The sequence below is a fragment of the Chaetodon auriga genome, chromosome 9 (genome assembly GCF_051107435.1).
Source record: "Chaetodon auriga isolate fChaAug3 chromosome 9, fChaAug3.hap1, whole genome shotgun sequence".
Classification (NCBI taxonomy): Eukaryota; Metazoa; Chordata; class Actinopteri; order Chaetodontiformes; family Chaetodontidae; genus Chaetodon; species Chaetodon auriga.
This window is the reverse complement of record NC_135082.1, coordinates 10,507,032-10,527,492: the sequence shown is the minus strand read 5'-3', so window position 1 is coordinate 10,527,492 and position 20,461 is coordinate 10,507,032. Positions and strand designations below refer to the sequence as shown.

General features: G+C 42.6%; 2 protein-coding genes across 3 annotated transcripts; one reads left to right on the top strand and one right to left on the bottom strand.

Annotated features, from left to right (window-relative positions):
* Positions 1–258: 258 nt before the first annotated feature.
* lsm11 (LSM11, U7 small nuclear RNA associated) lies at positions 259–4,459 on the top strand. Its single transcript, XM_076739288.1, has 4 exons — positions 259–751; positions 1,046–1,185; positions 1,311–1,394; positions 1,813–4,459. Exons 1-4 carry the CDS (start codon positions 298–300, stop codon positions 2,125–2,127), a joined length of 993 nt encoding a protein of 330 aa, XP_076595403.1. The 5' UTR covers positions 259–297; the 3' UTR covers positions 2,128–4,459.
* Positions 4,444–16,967, bottom strand: clint1a (clathrin interactor 1a). 2 transcript variants are annotated; one of them, XM_076739286.1, is made up of 12 exons: positions 16,793–16,967; positions 12,821–12,925; positions 11,886–11,982; positions 11,231–11,339; positions 10,548–10,712; positions 10,232–10,415; positions 9,532–9,748; positions 9,346–9,433; positions 8,654–8,719; positions 7,773–8,089; positions 6,253–6,463; positions 4,444–6,125 (listed from the first exon to the last, which is right to left on the bottom strand). In XM_076739286.1, exons 1-12 carry the CDS (start codon positions 16,831–16,833, stop codon positions 5,863–5,865), a joined length of 1,863 nt encoding a protein of 620 aa, XP_076595401.1. In that variant the 5' UTR covers positions 16,834–16,967; the 3' UTR covers positions 4,444–5,862. The 2 variants fall into 2 exon arrangements, with proteins under 2 accessions (XP_076595401.1, XP_076595402.1); XM_076739287.1 differs by having other exon boundaries at positions 7,773–8,086.
* Between the last annotated feature and the right edge of the window lie 3,494 nt (positions 16,968–20,461).

The window sequence follows — 20,461 nt, the reverse complement described above, 5'->3', positions numbered from 1 at the left end:
CGGAATTTGTAGTCCACTTGCAGGCTAGACTTTTTCCTGGGGGGCTGTCAGTAAGTTATTTCAAGGTTTATGTATACTTAAGTGGGCCATTGCTATCCAATTACTACAGCAAAAATGGAAAACCACACATAATAACGTCTCAGTTGTTGAAATGCACCACATGAGTGACATGGTCTAGTCCACTTTATTTAGGGTCCCTTGAAATAGGTGCAGAGTGAAAGCTCAGCCTTAACCGATGACACCAACTTTCCCAGGATTCAACGCTTCGTGGTGTGTTCATCTGCAGTTGTTTCAAACATGGAGGAAAAGGAAAGAAGTGTGAAATCACACAGTAAAGAAACGGCAACTGCAACCTGTTCGAGTACGCCCTCAGTGCCGGAGCATGAACCGGAGGCCCACAGTAAAGATGAGGACGATGACGCAGATAAAACAGATGTCTGCTCTGATAAGTTTGACCCCCTCTTGGCCTTGTACTCACCCACTGTATCGCTTCCTTTTCCAAATATCAAATGCTTTAACAATGTATCAGAGTACGTTAGCTTCCAGCTGGGCGGCCGGGGCAGAGCCAAACCGGAAAATGTGGAGAAAAAGCGTCAAAAGGCGATGAAGGGGGTGGCCGACCCGGAGCGCATCGAGAGGCTGAAGAAGCTCATGGTGAACAACGCGGTGCCAGAGTCAGAGCAGGCGGGGAGCAGCGGAGCCCCGCGGAGGAGGCAGAAGCCCCGGAAAAATGTCCTGACCAGGATGTCCTGTAGGTTCAGGAACCACCACTAACTCATCAGTACATGTTTATTATTGGTAGTTTTGTTGTTTGTAGCTGAGGGAAGAATTATGACCATGTGTACACTTATTACTATGGAGCTGAAGATGGTTACTGATTATTTCACATCATCCAGTTCAATAGTTGACTTTCTGACTGTGTACGTGTCAAATCTCGTGGTGACTCTTGCATGATCAGCCCTTTTTTTTTGGCCAGATACCTTTTTGTGCTTCAGGTGAAATTCTCCTGTGATTTGTTGCCTGTGTGTTTGTCCTGTGTCTTCAGTGTGTAAAGGCAGCCCTTTGGGGGAGCTGTACCGCTGCGTGGAGGAGAGGATAAGGGTCAAAGTTCACATCAGGACCTTCAAGGGACTGAGGGGAGTGTGCTCTGGCTTTGTCGTGGCCTTCGACAAGTTCTGGAACATGGTGAGCTCTGCCGCTCGTGTTTTCTCACACGATGGCTGCCATATACTGAATCTGAAATAGCCTACAGTGTACTTGTAACCCTGATGTCTTTATGTCATCGTGTGTTTTCATTTCTCTTTTGTCAGGCAATGGTAGACGTAGATGAGACATACCGAGAGCCTCTGCTGGGACAAGCCTTCTACCACCAGAAAGCCCTCACCATGTCACGGGTAGGCATTAGTTTCCATTGTATGTTTGACTGAACGTAGTGATACCTAAAGTTACAACCTGCAACACTATAGTCCTGGTTGATTTGGCAGCACAGTAAAGTTCGTTACCTTGCCGAGCATTTGGAAGTGTGCAGTCTGTTTCAGCACACCCTGAAATATTTAAAAGTGCTCTGATACACCAAAGAAGCCACAAGACTGTTGTCAGTGGGATCAGATCACGCACAGTAATGCTGGATTTGCATGCATGCACCATTTTTGTGAATCCCTCGTGCATAGGAAGGTAATTTAGAACGGGAACAGTAACAATGCCTACTATATAGAGGCAATTACAGAATCTAAATTTGCTGAATGGCTACTGCTGAATTGCAAGTTTTAAGTTTAATCCACAAATATCAATGTGACCGAAATCTCTGTACAGCTCTTTGAGAAGCTAAAGCTCCAGGAGAGCTCGGCAGGTGATGAGCCAGCAAAGAAGGACGAAGTCCGGGAAGCAGCCGGCAAGCACCAGCCTGATGAACAGACCGCCAAGAGAAGGCACAGCAGGACAGAGTGCAAGCTGTCAGACACTGTTAAAACTAAACCGGACAAACACAAAGTCTCGCTGAAGGCCCGGGGTCCAGAGTTCTGTCAGGAGAAAGACTCCCAGGCGTACGGCAGGGTCCACACACGCCACATCAACCAGCTTTTCATCCGGGGTGAAAACGTCATCCTGGTTAACCCACAGCCACTCTGACTTCTGCTTTTTTACCCCGGATGGAAGAAATGCGAGTTACAACCACAGTCAGTGAAATTTAAGTTGTACTTTACACTGACCGTCTGTCATGAAGACAAATCAAACCGGATTATCGTTTTATCATATTGATATGGAGGTTTTTCTCTGCCCACCGGAGAAGTCATCTTGACATTGAGAAATAAAAGCTCTTCAGTTCTAATCATAGTCATTTTTTTGTCTTGTTTTCTTTGCTGTGCCACTAAAGGAAATTTATTTTGATAGCACATTAATAGCTGTGTTTGTGTTGGGGTTATTACCCAGCAGGTGGCAGCATAAACACATTAGTGCCATCTGCGAGGCCATTGTCGTCTCAGAGAGCTTGTCCCTTTATGTTGCTTTTCCTGTTAGTTTGAACAGGAATGACAGCGCAGTCTCAGCGGACTTCATAAATGCATTATGAATAATTGAGTTTGTGAAGCTAGAGATTGCAGATGGCACTCAAAAGCTGTCATTTGTCTTGACGTCTCAGATTGCTTTTACTCTTTAATGGGCACATTACCCATAAAAGCACGATTTACTGCATCTCGTGGAAGTTGTAACGATGTTGCTTTTTTTCTGTTTAAAATGGCAGAGGTTACTTTCAGATGATGAGTGGCACAGACTGAGTGTGTGCTGCTGTAATGTTTCTGGGTCTGAGTCAGAGTTTTACCTTATTTGTTTTTCTTAATTTGCGTGCATTCATTGACACTTTTTCTGTTTATCTTTTTACCATAAATAGGACAAGTTCTAACAGCAGCTAAGTTGTTGTTACTCTATATGCTCTTCATATAATGCATCTGAATATTATTGGTATAGCCCATTTAACAGTCCTCCTCTCCAGAGAGTGAAAATGGGGTCAGTTGTTCAATGCAAACTGTGTTTTAGTGGTGTTTGTTTCAGCAGTGTGTTCCAACAAACCTTCACACAAGTTGAGAAGGACACGGCACTCTTGGTGAAGAGATGGGCCACAATTAGATGACACAATCTTCCTCTTGAGAGTAATATACCAGAGTAATCAGGCCATCCATCTCACTAGCACACATTTTAAATTGAATTAGTTGAATGAATACTGACGCATGAAGACCAAACATGCTTTAAATACCACACCAATAACTATTTTTTACCAAAGCTAAAATCAGAGAAGGGCTGAGATTTCTCAGCGTGTTGCATTCAAACACTGCAGCTGTCACAGTTCAGTCGTGCTATTTGCTGTTACTCTGCTCTCATTAGCTTTATGTGATCTGGTTCCTGGTCTTGTGAGATGCACTTGTATAGATTTGGTGTTCACACTCATTTATCGGCTGATGTGCATACACTGTCAGAGCTGACATTCCCCACATGTGTCTCTTTTCTTTCTGCCTTATTAATGGAATTTGTAAACCACCTCAAAGAATGAAATTAACAAGCTTGCGTCAACTAAATGTAATTTCAAAGTCGAGGAGGGTGGCTTCACTTTTGCTGCTTGAAGCTCTTTTGAATGAGGCTAATGACACAGCACACCAAATAACACACACCATTAGCAAATTTCAATCAACTGTTTAATGTTGTAGATAAAGAATCTCGATGTGTAAATCAAATCAAAATGGGAATAATGCAAAAATTTTCTCAAAGGATATTTTTTTTACATTTGCATATGCTAGTGTTTCAGTAACAATCCCATTTTAGAGAAAATCAAAACAATTTGAAGTAGAAAAAAATGCATAAAACAACCTACCGATATATTTTAGAAAAAACTGCAAACAGATTTTGGTCATTTTAATGCTTCAGACTCTGCAAGGCTACTATGTGTTAGTGTGCTCAGCCTCTTGAGCTCTTGGGAGAGCAGGAAAGCACAACTTCTCTTTCGCCTTCTCCTCTGGTCAGTGAATTATTTATCTAATTGGTGACAAATCAAAAAATGTCAGGCAGCTGAGATTAACTCATCAATCACTCATAACAAGGGTCAGGAGGCAACTATCGGCAGGCACTTGGACCACTGAAGAGCAACGTTTTGTACATCTAACAGGTCAGTTTGCTGGCGTACAGCTGAAGGGGACTGTTCATCATCTGGTATCCCACAACACATCCTCATTAGACCACCAAAGTGCTTCCTCTTGCACAATCTTCCTGACAAGTTGCAAAACGTGCAGATTTGGACTGATGTCAGTCATGACAGCAACCCTGTTTCCAAGATCTCTGTTTTGAATGTGTGATATAAACAAAGATGTTAATGTTCTCATTGCTGTTATTGTGTATTGTCCAAAGATCTGGACAAATTGTATCTTGATGCTTTGGCAACGTCGTTCTGAAAACTTTCATGCCAATAAAGCCCTTTGAAAAGAACTGGAAGGTGAGAAGGCAACATTTACCGAGATGCACCGGTGAACATTTAACAGACAACCAAAGGGTGCATGGTGCAATCTTAATAACAGTCTGCATCAACACTTGAAGTGTTAAACTAAGTGGAGCTCTGAAGTTATCACCGACCTGAACAGAGAGGAATTAACAGAACAGGGCACGGGACAAACGAACCACCGTGAAATAATTACACAATTGCATCTGATATCTGTATGGACAGTACGCTTGACTTGAGGCATAAGCACAAACACACGTCTGCACAAAGTACAGAAGCTCCGTTCTGGTCGCTGTCCTCAACACTGCACAGTCACACTGTCTCCCTCAAAGAGGATAACTGAAGAGAAAAGGCAAAGGTCTTTCAGGCACTCTGTGCTGCAGTACAGAACCCACAACCCCTGGATGAGGCTCACTCTAACTACTGATTATCTCATTTGGATGCAAACTGATTATAATCTTCTTCATATGTAAAATATATAGATATGTATCAATAAGAAAGGCCACATATGATGGTCTGTTGAAGGAGCAACTCCTCAAATGAATCAATGATCAATTGTCTTCAATCTAAACACTCATTCATTACTTTACCTGTAGCACTAAACAGCGACATTTGGAGTGTGTGGACACTTGTACAAAGTGCATGTACATGTACAAAGAGAAGGTGTCAATGTGCTTTGTTATAGGTCTTAATTCATATCAGATTTGGTCTGCATGATACAACTCTTCACATTGTCACTTCCTCTCATATTGGAACTTCATAACTTATTTGTAAGGGCTCCAGATCTCTATTTACAGGCCAAAGGAAGAGCAAGGACAAAAAAGAGGTAACTTGACATTCTTAAATGTACATCAGAAAGTAAAAATGGCTGATCGTGTTATTCAAACTCTTCATTCAGTAAAGTTACTGAGAATGCATCTCAAAAAAATTATGCAGCTACTGATATATTTTTGCTATTCTGGTGATTTCACTTGATTGAGGTTATAAAGCGAATCCCCCTGACGTTCTCTTGGTGGCACACTCTTCCCTCCTCTCACTGACTTACAAGTAACCGACAAGGCACACTGTCATCAGCGTGTGTCAGACCACACAGATCATTGGTTCAAACACACATTCATTTAGATCCATATCACTACACAGCATTACTTAAAAAAAAAAAATTAAGGAGACTGTGGGGTGTTGGTATTGATAGTTGACATTATTCAAGTACTCTTTGTTTGCAGCTCATAACAATCCTTCACCAATGGACGGAGGGAGAGAGCGAGAGAGAGAGCAAGAGAGAGCGAGACAGCGAGAGAGAGAGAAAGAGAGAGAGAGAGAGAGAGCGAGAGAGAGAGAGAGAGACCTACACCACTCCACCAGACGATCTTTGCTCTCCAGCTCCATCACTTCCCAAAGTTACCAAAGTCAGCAAAGGCATCCTGTTTGGGCTGTTGGACCATTGCAGGGTTCATCCCCATCCCCATCCCCATAGCACCGGGCATCCCCATGTTCATGCCCATCCCCATCATGGCCTGGTTGGGGGCCATCCCCATCCCCATGCCAGCACCAGGGTGCATCATTGGATTAACAGGCGGTCTGACTGTTGTAGGTCCAAGGCTCATGACAGAAAATCCCTGGGAGAGCATGTTGGCAGGTGACTGGTTGCCTGGAAATGACAGAACAAACTCAATGAATAGAAGTGCCAACTTGTAAATCACATTTGATTGGAGGGGTGCTTTGAAGGAGAGCCTGCCTGGCATTACGGCTCATGCCAGCTCTACCATTCCTCTCACCTTGTTGGAGGGTGTTGAGGCTGGGCTGGCTAGGCTTGGGTGGCTGCATGCCTGGGCCCAGGAAGTCCAGGCTGATGTTAACTGAGTGGTCTGACCAGGTGGAAGGGAGGGACGCTTTGGCTCCGGCGCCTTGAGAGGCCATTCCCTGTTGCACAGGCTGGAGGGGCATGACTGGCTGCGGTTGTAGAGGACCCCCCATGTTCTGGAAGGGCTGGCAAAGACGAAGACAGATACGATGTTAGGGGAAGAGCTAATCCATGCTAAAATCACAGAAATATACAGTGATAAGATACCATCCCCAACACAAGGTGCTAACCCTTTAGCCTGACCCACTTAACCTCGATACTGTCAGAGGAATCTGCTACTGTCTCTTTCTGAACTCATTAAAACATACCATCTAAAAAACTAGAGTAAAAGGGAGTGGTGGGTGTCTTCTCAGTGAAAGAAAGACTGAGTTTTTTTTAAGTAGGTCGACAACCTTTTAACATGGAAACACAGTCGACATCCACGAGCTTTTGTTGGCTTTTTAATGTTTCTGTAACTCAAAACTGATTCCTCTCATTCTGCATGTCAGTAACAGGAGGAGTGGGTGGTTAGTAGGCGGTCTCTGGGGGAGATGAGCATCTGGTGGGGGGTGAGCGCGATGCTGCATGTTAACCCTCTACCACCACATGCTTGTCCTCCATCTTTCAATCACACGAGAAGGTATGTCTTTATCATACAGGCATACTGACTGATGTGGTCAATGAGCAGTGTGAACTGGGAGGAAAGGTGTGAAATCTTTTCACTTTTGTCCTGAAACCTCAGTATATCATTTCTCTCATTTGTCTTTTATTGACTTCCTGCTTCATGCATGAAATTGTTAAAAGGTTCTTTGTGTTTACACGCCAGAATATTACTCGTAACATTTGATAACCAAGGCCAAATCAAAAAACCTGTGATTTGAAAATTAAAACACAAATTCTATTAAAATATCTCACGTTGATAACAAAGCAGAGCATTTCACACACACATTTTCACCCTCTGAAATTAATCATAAGGGCGAGGGTTACGTGATTTTCCAAGTCTTGCAGTGGCTGACTGAAAGTAAAGGCAGGCTTCCACACAGCACCTCTAACATCTTTGCTTTAAAACTTCTCACCACGAGTGAGGACATTTCATCTTTACTATATCTTTGTACAAATGCCCAGCTTCTTTTAGCAGGGTTTCAAAGACACAACAGTCAGCCTGTAAAGCATGGTATTTTTTATATCATTAAATGTTTCTATCAACAGTATGTGCTGTCAAATACTGTCTAACACATCCGTGATTTAAAAAAAAATAACACTCAAATCATTGTTCATTGTTCATCATTAGCTCTGTATCCATGAACTCTGAAATCATAAAGTGTAGCGCTATTTCTCAAAGGACATTTTGCTTCCACCTGTATCATTTGAGCCCCTGTTCAGTCTTGTAATGATATGTATATGAATAAATTATTAAAAAAGAATGCGTGTGTGTATGAGTGCAATCATGCATACCTGTGACCTAGACTGGGGCAGGACTGTTGTGCTCATGCTCTGTGTGCTGCTCATACTGAAGTTGAGGCTCTGGGAGGAGCTGAGGGACTGAGTTGGCCCCATCAAGTCAAACAGGTCTGCTGAGGCAGGACCAGAGCCTGGAGCTGAGACTGGGGCGGGGGTGGGGGTTGGGGCTGGGGCAATGGCAGGACCTGCTGTCATGGCTCCAAAAAGGTCATTTCCACTGTTGTCAACAGTCTGGGCAGATGCTGGCATCTGACCTCCAGGGAAGGCATTCCACTCTCCAAAGTCTCCATTGCTGCTAGAGGATGGTGCTGCTGCAACAAGACAAAAAGCGGCATGAATGTTTAAATTTGCTCACTGAAAACTGATGTCTGTATTGTGAACTGTGTCAATAACTGCGAGGTGTTGCAAACAAAAGACATGCAGGCAAATTTGAACCTGTCATAGTAATTAAGAATAAAGAGCTGAGTCTTCAGTGAGGCCAGTCTATCTTTATCCAGGGTATTCTCAGTGACCACTGGTGCCACGCTTAAAATTTTCATTGAACTGGCCCTGCTTGTTGTCTCGATCCGTCCTCTCAATCTCTCTCAGTCTCCTCCACCCCCACCAACTTCTTCCCCTGTCCCTGTCTCCTTGTCATCCATAACAGGAGTTGATGTGTGTCTGTTCTTGTTATGCAGAGCAGGTAGCAGGCTCCATATGGCCAGGGCTTCCTCCCAGCATCCCTCTGAATATTCTAGCAGTATGGCTGCAACAGCACAGCACAGCACATGCACATGCACGCACACGCACGCACGCGCACGCACACGCACGCACGCACACGCACACACACACACACACACACACACACACACACACAAAAAAGTCTTGAAACCAACCGGATCCTGAGGAGAGGGTGCCGGAGGCAGCAGGCGAGGAGAAGTCAGCAAATCCACTGATCAGATCTGCAATGAGAAATCCACACAAACGCATCAACTTTAAACAAGCAAGCTCCAGGTGCCATTCTACATAGTTAGCATTCCTTCAGTGTCAGAAGTGTAGGGGGGAGGGGAGGGGTGGTGGCAGTAGATAGGTGGAGAAGACCAAACATCTGTTCAGCACTCCCGCCCTCTTCATTCACCAGGGACTGCTCCAAAAACATCTGGTGCACTTAGTTCCTATACATCAACTCCCTCCCCCGCTGTCCCCAAAATCTGAAGCTAGCACCAGCAGCTGGGCACTCTCACTGCAGAGTGTAGTCCTACAGTCACTGTGGAGTTCCCTGTTTTGTAGAATATATCACTGAACAAAAAGGTTATTCCTGGATTTACTGGTGTCTAGCTTGTTTGCTAACAATAGACAGTATTTCAATAAAACATATTTAGGGATACTAGAAGACATATTGTTGCTTTTCGGCAGACACCACTTGTTTCCCTACGGAGCAAAGCTATGCTGAGCATGTCTTTGATCAGTTTTTATGCTGAAAAGACAGAAATGCAGCTGATACCAGTCTTCTCAGCTTGCTCCTGGTAAGACCGCAAGCACATTTTTCAAATTGTCCAGGTATTTCTTGAAGTGGCTGAAATTATACCTGTGGAAGCAGGCTGGCTTGGTGTTGCGTCCACCATTAGTAGGTCAGCTAGGCCGGTGCTGGAGGGCTGAGGGGCTGCTGGGTGGGGCTGGAATAAGGCAGAACAAAAAGATCAGGGTACAGTGCATACATAATTATGTACATATCAATAAAGTCCTATCTTACATGCTCACAAGCTCTTGCTACCTGGTTGGTGGTGGTTTCTGGACTCTTGTCTCCTGTGTAGTGGGCCGCGGCCCCCAAGTCTACTTTCTTGGACGGGACTCCTCTCTTTCTTGTTGCTGTAGTCTCTGTTGCTTGGACTATGTGTACACTCTTTGTGGTAACAGTCTCCTCTTCATCTTTAAATTCTTTTCCTGACTGGCCATTGTGAGACGAGTGACCCCGGTCCTCCTCGTTGTCACTACAGAGATAATAAAGGCTCCCGTAAGACAACCAGTTATGTGAGGTCATGCAAGATTTTCCTTTGAACATACTATATCCATCAAAGAACAAAAAGAGCAACGATCCAAATCCTGTTGGACGATTTCATGCACACAATATAATTTAAATTTTTGGCCTTTTAGATTTAAAAAAGGTTGATTCTGTGTTGTTCTAATGTGATCATAACTGAAATCGAGGCCCATCTACTGCTGCGTTTACAAGCCGTGCTGATGTAAGATCCTTTAACAGCAGCAGAACATGGTACTTTGGTCTGGCTGCTGTTCATTCTACATTAAGAAACAGTTTGAGAGTGGAAATAAGTTTCATTTTCCTATTCTGGTTTTTGGTGGGGGCTTCCCTTTTGTTTATATTTGGATATAACATGGTTATGTTGTGGTGTACTGTCTTGGTCTCTTTCAATATATTTCAGCAAATATAATATGATGATGTGTCTGTGTCCAACCTAAATCCATCTGGTGAGTCGTCTCTTTCCTTCCTCCTAAATCTGCTTATGGTATCATCAATGGTGCTGCCGATCTTGTCGCTGATCTCCCCCAGTTTCTCGCTGAATGGGAATGGCCCTTTATTCTTGTCCCAGTCGTCATCCCACCTTGTCCGGCTATCGTTGGAGTCGTACCTGTCCCCCGCTGGAGGGAAGGAATTCAAGTAGGTGGAAAAGGAGATCAGAGTAAGAACAAGATGACACAAACTGAATTAAAACTCAAATGTTTTTGTCAATTATCAGTTTGTCTATATTACTCCCCCAACAGAGGACTTACAGTAACTTCGGTATCCCATACTGTCTGATGATACTCCGATGTATTTGTCTTTGTTCTTCTTTGCCTTTTTCCGTTCCTCCCTAAGTCTGTCATCATCCTGGACAAAGTCCACCAGCTCCTTCACCTTCTGACGCACATTCACACCTTGGTCCTTCCCATTCTCATCTAGAAACAGAGTGTGGAGACACAGAAACACATACATTAATATGATTAATGAACTGACAGCGTTTTCTGTTAATTTATTCCCTTTAGTGTACTGAAACCACACACAGGCAATAAACATGAACTTGTCTGTACAGACGAGCTGATTGTTGTTGTTTGCAAACTGCACCTTCAACACAAACATGGTTGGGAAGAGTGAAAGCAGCTTTAGGGCAGTGTGTGTGTGTGTGTGTGTGTGTGTGTGTGTGTGTGTGTGTGTGGTTTAAGGGTTTGTGGACTAAGCAGTGCTTAGGGCCTCCATCCATTCATTACAGCTCACACTGAAGCTATTGTTAATTAAAACAAAACACTACAATGCTGAGGTGTAGAGAGCGCCTCGCCTAATCAAAGCTACATTTCAAAAAGGAGAGTGTTTTTTGATTAGCAGGTTTGTTTAGGTATTACTCCTCCAACGTGTCAACAGAAACATGGTATAAAGGAGAGAAAAGATAGAGAGGGGACAGACCAGAAAGATACCTTACCTACAAAGTGGTAGCTTTCTAATGCTCTCAGGTCATACAGATGTTCTCTGGCACTGGTAACAACCCTCTCTGATCCATTCCTGATTAGATGGGCCAGCAGGAGCAGAGACTGAGAAGCAGACACATAACAGTCATTAGTTAGAGCAAACAGCGCTTAAGGTTTGATTTTAAACTTTAATCTTGTTGGAGTCAATGTGACCTGTTTTCCTCTCCCGTGGCCTTGAATTGGATCAGTTATATTTATGATTTTATTCATCAGAACTTTTCCCCCCTCAATTCAGAGCATAAAAACAACACGAGGCATCTAACTGTTTCTATTCAAGGCCAACTGTTTTTGTTATGTGAATTATTAGGAAAAAAAGTAATTTCAATTAAAGCACTCTTCTTCACCTAATATCATTTTTTTAATTAAAGTTTGTTGTTGGTGCCCGATTCCTGCCTGCAAGTAATGAGCAGAAAATTTGAAGTTAATGTTAACAGATGGCTTGTTTTAAAAGAGTAACAGCTCGAGTCGGTAAAAACTGAAGCCTTACTGGTTTGAGTTGGGTCATGTCCAAAATTTTATGTCAAATCAAAACCGGACTTAGGCCTCCGAGCCTTGTGTCATAATTAAGCATGTGTGCTTGTGCAATGTTGCAACAGTGCTGTAGTAGACCTTGTAGACTCTCCTCCAGTTCTTCTTGTTATCCCTCAGCATGCGGGCCCACAGCATGTTCATCACCTCTGGGAACTGCTCATACATGAAGGTCGCTCTGATTACAGAAACATTCACAGAAGGAAGAGGGAGAAATTGTCCTTTGAATCACAAAGTTTTTTATGTGCAATGCAAGTTAACCAACAATTGGACTGTTGTGTGTATCCACTGCATCCTGAGAACTGCAAAATAGACCAATACGAGATCAAAAAGTGACATCTGTTGATATGTCATTTTGAATGCACAAGTCTGTGAGGGTTCAGGTCATTGTCTTGTGTTATGTAATTTACTGCTGTGCGACTGTAATGTCTGGATCAATGCAGGATAAGACACGTGCAGCGGTGGAAAGGGAGTCTGAAACACCTTACGGTTGGGACTATTAGCAGCAAAGATCTTCTCTGCTTTAGTATGTAATCACAATGACACAAATACATTGTTAAGTTTCAGTCTAGTTTCTTTCACTGAGTCACTTCAGCCTCTAGTTGGCTACATACTGTAATTATCATTTAAATGTCTATTACACCATTATTTCAATTCCCATCTCTGCTCTAATACTGATATTACAACCAGTGACTGCAGCAGTTTGAACGGATGCTGTACTCATGTCGTAGCAGTTGTTAGACTTTTGGTCAGCACTGCCAACAGTAGTACAGCAGTTTCTGGCTGGCAGATAAATGCTAACTTAGAAATAGGGACTTTCATAGGCAGGGCCCAAGAGCTAAAACTTAAAATAGGTTCCTAGGGTAAAAATGGAGATGAACTTCCACGCTCCAAAAAAAAAAGCTTCAACTGCTGTTGGAAGGAGTTTTAAGATAATCTCCGTAGTTTGTTTTTATTTAGAGATAAACTTACTGCTTTTCAGCAGGATAAACTGTGCGACACTGTGTTGGTCTTACCTTGAGATTTCACTCATCAGCTGTCCTGATGGTCCCCAGGGGTCGTCATTGGTGGCCTCTCTGACTTTAGACTCCACCTCTGAGTAGTTCATCACCACGTTGGTTCTATACAGTGGGATAAAAACCATAAACAAACATTATTTCATCAAGCCTTTCTATGTGAAGAATTCTACGAGGCATTTGGCATTTCAGTTCAAAATATAAGGTCAACAACATGGAGGATAACAGATGAAAGGCATACTCATTACAGCCACACCCATACACTTGTCCTTTTTGAGGCTAAACGGACCATGGGATAATAGGGAATGCTTGTGTGTGTGTGTGTGTGCTCTGAATCTAACCACTAGTCAAAACAAAAAAACAAGGGCCGAAGCAAGCAAATGCAAATCTGCATTCACAATAAACACATGAAAGAGACCCAAAATGGCACTGAGTGACACAGGGCTGTGCTTAGAGTTTGTGAGCTCTTGCTTGTCGACATTCTGAGAAGCTAAGTGGAAAAGAAAAAGGGAAGAAACTCACATGACGAATAGTGGTCCTCAGGCTAACAGAGAGGTTGTTTTCTAATTCACTGTGCTTCCATATTTAATAAGAGTATGAAGGAAAAATAAAAATAAAAAACAGCAGAATGAACAACTATGCAAGTACCATGTACTCAACATGGCAACATTCATCTGCAGGTTTGGACGCTTTTGAACATGTTCAGATATCATGATGGTTACACAACAAACTAAGGCAAACCAAGCATTGGTCACACTGTATCTATTCAATCAGATCACAAAAACTGACGGCAGCTTCTGTTAGTATGTCTACAATATGTCCTCCATATGCAGTGTCACAACAGTGCTTACTGACAAACAAATGTCCATCTACTGTCCACTGTGTGCAGGAGGTATGTCGTGAAAGGTAGACATGGTTTCCCAAGGAGAGATTATTCTACAAACAAAGGATGTGGGATCATTTCTGGTGCATTTTTGTCAGGTAACATCAACTATTCTAGCTTTGCTTGGCCTGAACTCCTTCAAAGAGGACATTTTGAATCTAAAATTGGAATATTCCCAAGAAGAGACTGAATAAATATGTTATCTGATATTGGTTCAACACTGAATGGATAAACTGGTTATCTGGCCAATTCATGCTGCATGGGGAGCAGTGTATTGACTTCCAATCTATTGACCTGAGGGTATGTGTCGCATATAGCCAAGACATTTTCCACGGCCAATGGCCTAGGTTCATTTTAGTTTTCTGTCTATTGGCTTGAATAAGAGCAGTTTCTTACAGACCACAGGCATATACTCTATAACCAAACAGGCATTTTATTCCAGATAATTAAGTGAGCCCTGTCACAGCTTAAGCCAAAACATGGTGAGCTAAAACACTTGAACCCTGCACCTCCTCAACCCTCCCTGACAACTGCCACATCAGCAATAAAATGCACAGGGTCTGAAAGAGCAGCATTGATTTGATGGGTGGAGATACACCCTCTCTGTGGTTCTGGAGAAAGGTTGTATTACTACTGCAAGCTGCAGGGTAAGATTACCACTCTGACAACATACTCTCCTTTGTAAAATTTAGTCTATGCCAAAAAAATATTTGAAAATGACCATGCCAGGTGCTTTTTCACAGTTGATTAAAATAAGCTTCCAAGTTAAACTATGGGTTACAGTAACTTAATGAGCTGGGAGATCCCAGACAGACATCAAGCCTTTTCCTATATCATGGTAAAATTCTTCATATTACTCTTGGATCAGTTCTGGACAAGACTATATCTGTGTTTAGGAAAGTGGTGGTCATGTTTTAGTTCAGGCGTCATTTAGTTTTGAGAAGTTTTTCGGATTATTTTGTGCGTTACCTTACTAACTGCACGCACACTGGTTTCTCTCTAGATATGTTACTGATACTGCACAAAGCATCGTGGTTGCATGAGTGACAAGCAAAACACAAGAGGAAATGATGTAGTGATGCAACAGCTTATCTCTTCACAGTGGAGGCCCTTGGTCTAGATATCAACAAGATAAACCGGAAGTTGTGATACTTTCTCACAGTGACACACTATCCCACAGGTTTCCGTTAAGACTGCAGTAGTGCTGTATCTGTCAAAAAATTGCCCTTGCAGTAACTCATAAACCCAATTGTATTTTATTCTTCATGTAATACATGGGCCTTTCATTCACTGCAAGAACTATATGAAACAGGATAAAACATCTGGTTGCATGTCCTGCCTCAGCAGAAACCTCACCTTAATCATACAACAGGAAATGTTGCATTACGCCACACCGGTAGTGTTAATGACTTACAGCTTGGTGACACTTTATGAACACCACCGCTCTTTCATCATCCTTTATAGCAAAACCAGGACAAAAATAAAATGAACACTCCTTTCCCGTTATTCTTTGGAACTCGCATCTTTTCATCTGTCTCTCTCTTGGTTTGTCCCCCTCCCCAATTAAAGTAACCCATGTTCCAGGGGCTCACACTCCAGGGAAACAAGTGCATTCACCAGGAATGTATCCTTGGATCGACTTAAGAACACACTATTGTTTGGGTGTGCAAAATTAGCCACTGAACCTTTGAAGGGCGGAAGAATTGTGCAACAGCCTATCACAGCCCTACAGTACAGACAGCACAGCACGCTCACATTTAGTGAGCTGCTAACAGTAAACCTGAGTCCACAGCAGAGAACATGTCCAACATGTCCAAAACATGTACAGTCTCCGAGGTGTTAAGTTCAATGCTGGCTGGTATATCATTTCAGGTAAATTACTGCTGCCAGCCACGTGGGCTTGGATGGACACTGCAATCAAACTATGCAAAGACTCTTTATGAGTGGACAGTGCACATATGTTGTACGCATGTTGTCTCTTTATTTACACCTTGTCTGACAATTACCTTACTATCTCAATCTTAAATCAGATCAAACCCTGGTGTAGAAGTAAACAGTGACTGATGTGTCTTAACTTGGATCATTAAACTGTTGAACTTAAGCCAGCAGTTCGATATCCACCAAGTTGCAAAATACTGTTTGATCACTGGTTACTGATTAATAAATGCCTCGTAATTTACCTCGTCGTTCTTTAATGCAAGCTGTATAATCACAATAAAATGACTATGCAGTACCGTATTTGGTGATTTCACAAACATATTTGCCAAGACTGCCATATGTTGTAAATTGAATTAACGCGTTTATAGTTGTGGCTGCTCTCGTTTCAAATAATCGCTGCAATAATGATGTAATATCTCACTGTGTAAGGTCACAGTTTATGTTGTCTGACTAACTAGTTCCGCTTGATGAGCGGTTGGTGTGTGAGACAAACATAATAATTTGCCGTCAAGTAATCCAGCCATGTTTTGTAACTGCAAGTCTAACCACTTAATTAATTTACAGAAACGTTCCAGCCAATGTAACGTTCAGTGTAATTTATCTACAAGTGTCATAACAATCACACCGGAGAGAAACGCACTTCTACACTAAATGAAGTTTTCACATGTTTCCAGATAATGGTAGCCGAGCAGCGGTAGGACGATGTGAACGTTAACGGATAATATGTAAACATTCCCCGCTGATTATTCAGCCCAGGAGCTGTCAAACTAGCTTAGCTGGCTAGCCTAGTCTGCTAGCCGAGCTACCTAGCCAGCTGGCTAGATAATTAGCTACCTTGTTAGCTAAGTATGTTAGCTTGGACTATCGGAGAAAACGCACAAACAACAAGCACCGTGACCAAATAACAGTGAAAATGTTATCTTACACTAACCGAAAGACCAAGCAAAATAACTGTGACAGAGAAGAGGTACTCATATGTAAGGCAAACTGTATTTGTCAAAGTCAGCTAACAAACTTGCTAGTAGCATACGGGCTAGCTAACTTGTAAGAGTGACGTGACGTCAAAGTTTTGGGTACGTGTCTCTTTCAAACAGGTGAACTACAGTCACCAATAACACGAAATAGACATAATATAGCTGGGAAATACTTACGCTTTGTCAACCAACTCCCTAACCTTCCACATGTTCAGCATCTTGGCTCCGTGAAAAGGGGCTTTCTGCCTCGGCAAACCCTTTACTCCTGACGAACACCGAAACCAAACCTTGAACTCTGGAAAGTAAACTCTTCTTCACCTCTCTTACAAGACAGGAGGCGCAAACGCACCACCAGGCAGACAGGAAAGGTTACTACGGGAAATGCCGCTGTAACGTCATTTTGCGTAAAGCAGCATTGGAGTTGTAGTCTCAAATTAGTATTCAGACACCACAGCTACTGTAAGTACATTAACCTTTCTAAATACCGTAGATAAAGGCACAGCTGTCATCTTGGTCGGCTACACAGGAATAACCAGTTGCGTGGAGATAAAAACAACAGAGAAAACTAGTTGCCAGACGAATAGCGAGATTAAACTGATGGAATCCAATCAAGGAAGTTTTAATGATTAAAAAGTGAAATATCATGCGGACCCAATACGAAATACCTTATTATATCGATTTTAATCAATGTCATGGGTTCCCTGGTTGCCAAAAGTAGTCCAAGCATCGCCTGTCTCTAGGCCAAGAGCCAGTTAACATGTGGTTTTGCATAGATATTGCATAGACAACATAAATATTGTGGTTTATAGGCATGTTAGTGATGCATGAAGTCACCATTTATGCAGGAGAGTTTGGCTGATATTCATTACTGTCTTATTGGTATCTGTAAGTGTTGGTCTATAAGTCACAAGAAACTGTCCTACAGAATTATTAACGATCTGTTTGAGATAGTTTCAAAATGTTTTGACATTACATACTTTGTTCATCAGAGAGCACTGACAAGTTTATGTGTGAAAGTGTGACGATGTCTTTAAAGAAAATTGAAAGGGATCATTATCAAAATTCTGTGTGTGTGCTTATGAAGAAAAGTCACATCAATTACAATATATGTTTAAACTCTTAAATATCAATATCTGTATTATGCTTAAACTATATTATGTATTGGGCTATGCCATCCAGAACAGCCAACTTTCTAATGTTTTATTCTCAATTTATTACTTGTTTCCATTTTGAAGTGACAATCCTTTTTTCACTTCACACTGCTATTTGTCCTCCATTGTAAAACCTGTCCTTTTTGCCTAAATGTGTTCCAGCTTCCCCAAAACTACAGCCTACATCATCATCTGCAGGTCACCACCCTGTGTGTTCTCCATCCCTCCTCATCTGGCATTCAGGCATGCTACAATGACCCAGTGATGCTGTGTGACAGGCCAGGCAGGGCACTGGCTGTTTGTGTCAATCCAGATCAATCACTCCCTCTTCTGGACGGACAACGTCATCAATGCACAGAAAGGTCACAGGGTGTACTCAAGCCAGGCCTGATGTGGTGAGCAGAGAGGTCAGCATAGCAAGTGAACACCCTTGACTGACTGAGTGTCACCTTAATTAGACACAGTTGGCTTATGAGTAAATTAAAATTGGTATTCTGTTGAATGACTGGCGGTGATCATTTCTTCTAAGTTGAATTTTTTTTTTTATTCTCCTGTGACTAGGCGTATACCAAAAGTATTAGGACTCTTTGTCATATTGATTGATATTCCAGTGGGCAAGATAAGCCCTCAGATGCCCTGCATCTGACAGGGTCTCTATTCTCTTATGATACGTGTAAATATGGCCCATGGCTTACACTTCTATAGGAGAGCAGGAAGAAACAACACAATAGCCAAAATACAACCCATTTGAGAAAAAAACAACAAGAAACAGCACTTAACGGCCCAGAATGCACCGCACCCAAGGGAGCAACCTCAATTACTGTTACACGTCCGAAGAGGAGAACTCTAGGAGAAGTGATTGCTGAGATGGAAATGGCTGTGTGTGTGTTTGTGCATGTGTGAGTGTGTTTTTGTGTGAGTGTGTGGGTTGGAGGAGGATGGATAGAAAGGCACTCAGTAAAAAGATCTTTCAGAAACACTTTGCCTCAGTGACGTTGACGCGAGCTGTTGATTGACGTGCACTTCTCGACAGAAACCAGAGCTATCAACCTATCTGCCACGCATTAAGAATGGCACGGTCCTTGGGGGGAGGGCCTAAGTGGTAAATGATGTTGCTCAAGACACTCTCTGTCAACAATGTGTGTGTATTTGTGGGTGTGTGAGTGCTGAGGATGGCAAAGTATTCAATCAAAGCTTTGATTGAAAAAGCCCTTGTGTCCGTTAAGATCAGAATTCTGTTCACTCATGCATGTGTGTGGATGCAGGGGCGAGTCTTTTAAATGTAGTATTGTGCCATGCAGCCAAGGGGAAAATAGAGCTTAATTGTAGAACTCTGATGTCAGATAATATTTATGTGGTTAAATTTTGCTGGGTTTGAATTTGAAGAAAGAGAGAGGCAAGAACATACTCTAAGAAATCTTGTAGACCCATATTCTGTCTTTGGATATGAAACAAAAAGTCAGCCTTTGTTTGATATTTCATATTTTATAACCACGTTCCATTCATCATTGTGGTCTTTGGTTGATCATCAATTTGGTCTACTGAGACCAAGTTGTCACTAACAACTTTTGAGTTGAAGCAGATGAAAAAGTAAGTCAGATAAACAAGATGTAATTGTAACACAAGCTGCACTAGGGGGCACTCTGACTTTTCTGGTGCTGGAGGCTGCTGAGTATTGCACAGAGGTGAGTGTGTTCAGTGTCTGTGCACATGTGAGTATGTGTGTGTGTGGGTGTCAGTCAGTGCAACCACTGGGGGTCGAGGCTGTGTGTTTACATGACTGAATTTCCCATGACAAATGTGGTCAGAACATCATCTCAACTTGGGAATGTGCACAAAAAAGACGCAGCCTCTACAGCTCCACTATTATTCTTTCTCTGCAAACATGTGCTTCCAATCTCTTGAAACACTTTTTTTCTTTGCAGTTTTACAATGTCATTAGAAAACAATGTTCTTTGTTTTGCACATTAGCTATGAATTAACGCTCCCGCCCATCTCTGTGCCCGCAGAGGAGTTTCTGATCTGTGGAGTCACTCGCTGGGGCCCAGCTTTCCTCCTGTCAGACCGAGGGTTCTTTCACTGCTGTTATATTTCAGGCTGTTATTGTTGGCCCTCTTGCTGCCTCGGTAAGATCTTTAGTCCTTTTCCCAAGCGATATAACCCCCACACACATCACACAGTATCTGACCCCTGTCTCCATGACACATGACAGGTCCACTGTGGTGCGTGTGTGTGGGCATGTGAGCAAGGACTGAGTGTGTGCATTTCTGTGTGTATGCTTTCATATAAAAGTGTAAGCAAATATGTGCATATGTGTGCAGCATGGATCTGTGTGCAAGTGTATCTGGCACATTATGGAGGTATTGAATATGCTAAAACAATGAAGCCACTTGTCACATGTTCAGAGTCCCACAGACAACCCGCTGTGATCTCAAACCACACACACAGATGTTCTTAATGGGACTTAACTAGCATTCACATTCTTGTGGATAACCCGTCTGTTTATTTTTCTCTCTAAGCTGGACTGGATTGCCACTTTCCCTGGTGAGAAAAAGGATGGAAGATGATAAAAAAAATACGAGCAGGCTGATGAGAGAGGCTCCCACCGCAGTTTAGACCTCGAAAGCCAACTGTCAGTCCTGCTAAACTAGCAAACCTCAGTGGCTGTGATTTAATAAGTCATTCAGTGTATAAT

Bases quoted from the DNA above. Each gene is read 5' to 3' on its own strand.
- lsm11 (XM_076739288.1), top strand. From the start codon at position 298: ATGGAGGAAAAGGAAAGAAGTGTGAAATCACACAGTAAAGAAACGGCA. The intron at 752-1,045 runs GTAGGTTCAGGA...CTGTGTCTTCAG, and splicing joins TGTCCTGACCAGGATGTCCT to TGTGTAAAGGCAGCCCTTTG. The intron at 1,395-1,812 runs GTAGGCATTAGT...ATCTCTGTACAG, and splicing joins AAGCCCTCACCATGTCACGG to CTCTTTGAGAAGCTAAAGCT.
- clint1a (XM_076739286.1), bottom strand. From the start codon at position 16,833: ATGCTGAACATGTGGAAGGTTAGGGAGTTGGTTGACAAAGC. The intron at 12,926-16,792 runs GTAAGTATTTCC...CCCACTGTATAG, and splicing joins AGGGAGTTGGTTGACAAAGC to AACCAACGTGGTGATGAACT. The intron at 10,416-10,547 runs GTAAGTCCTCTG...CCTTCCCTCCAG, and splicing joins TATGGGATACCGAAGTTACT to CGGGGGACAGGTACGACTCC.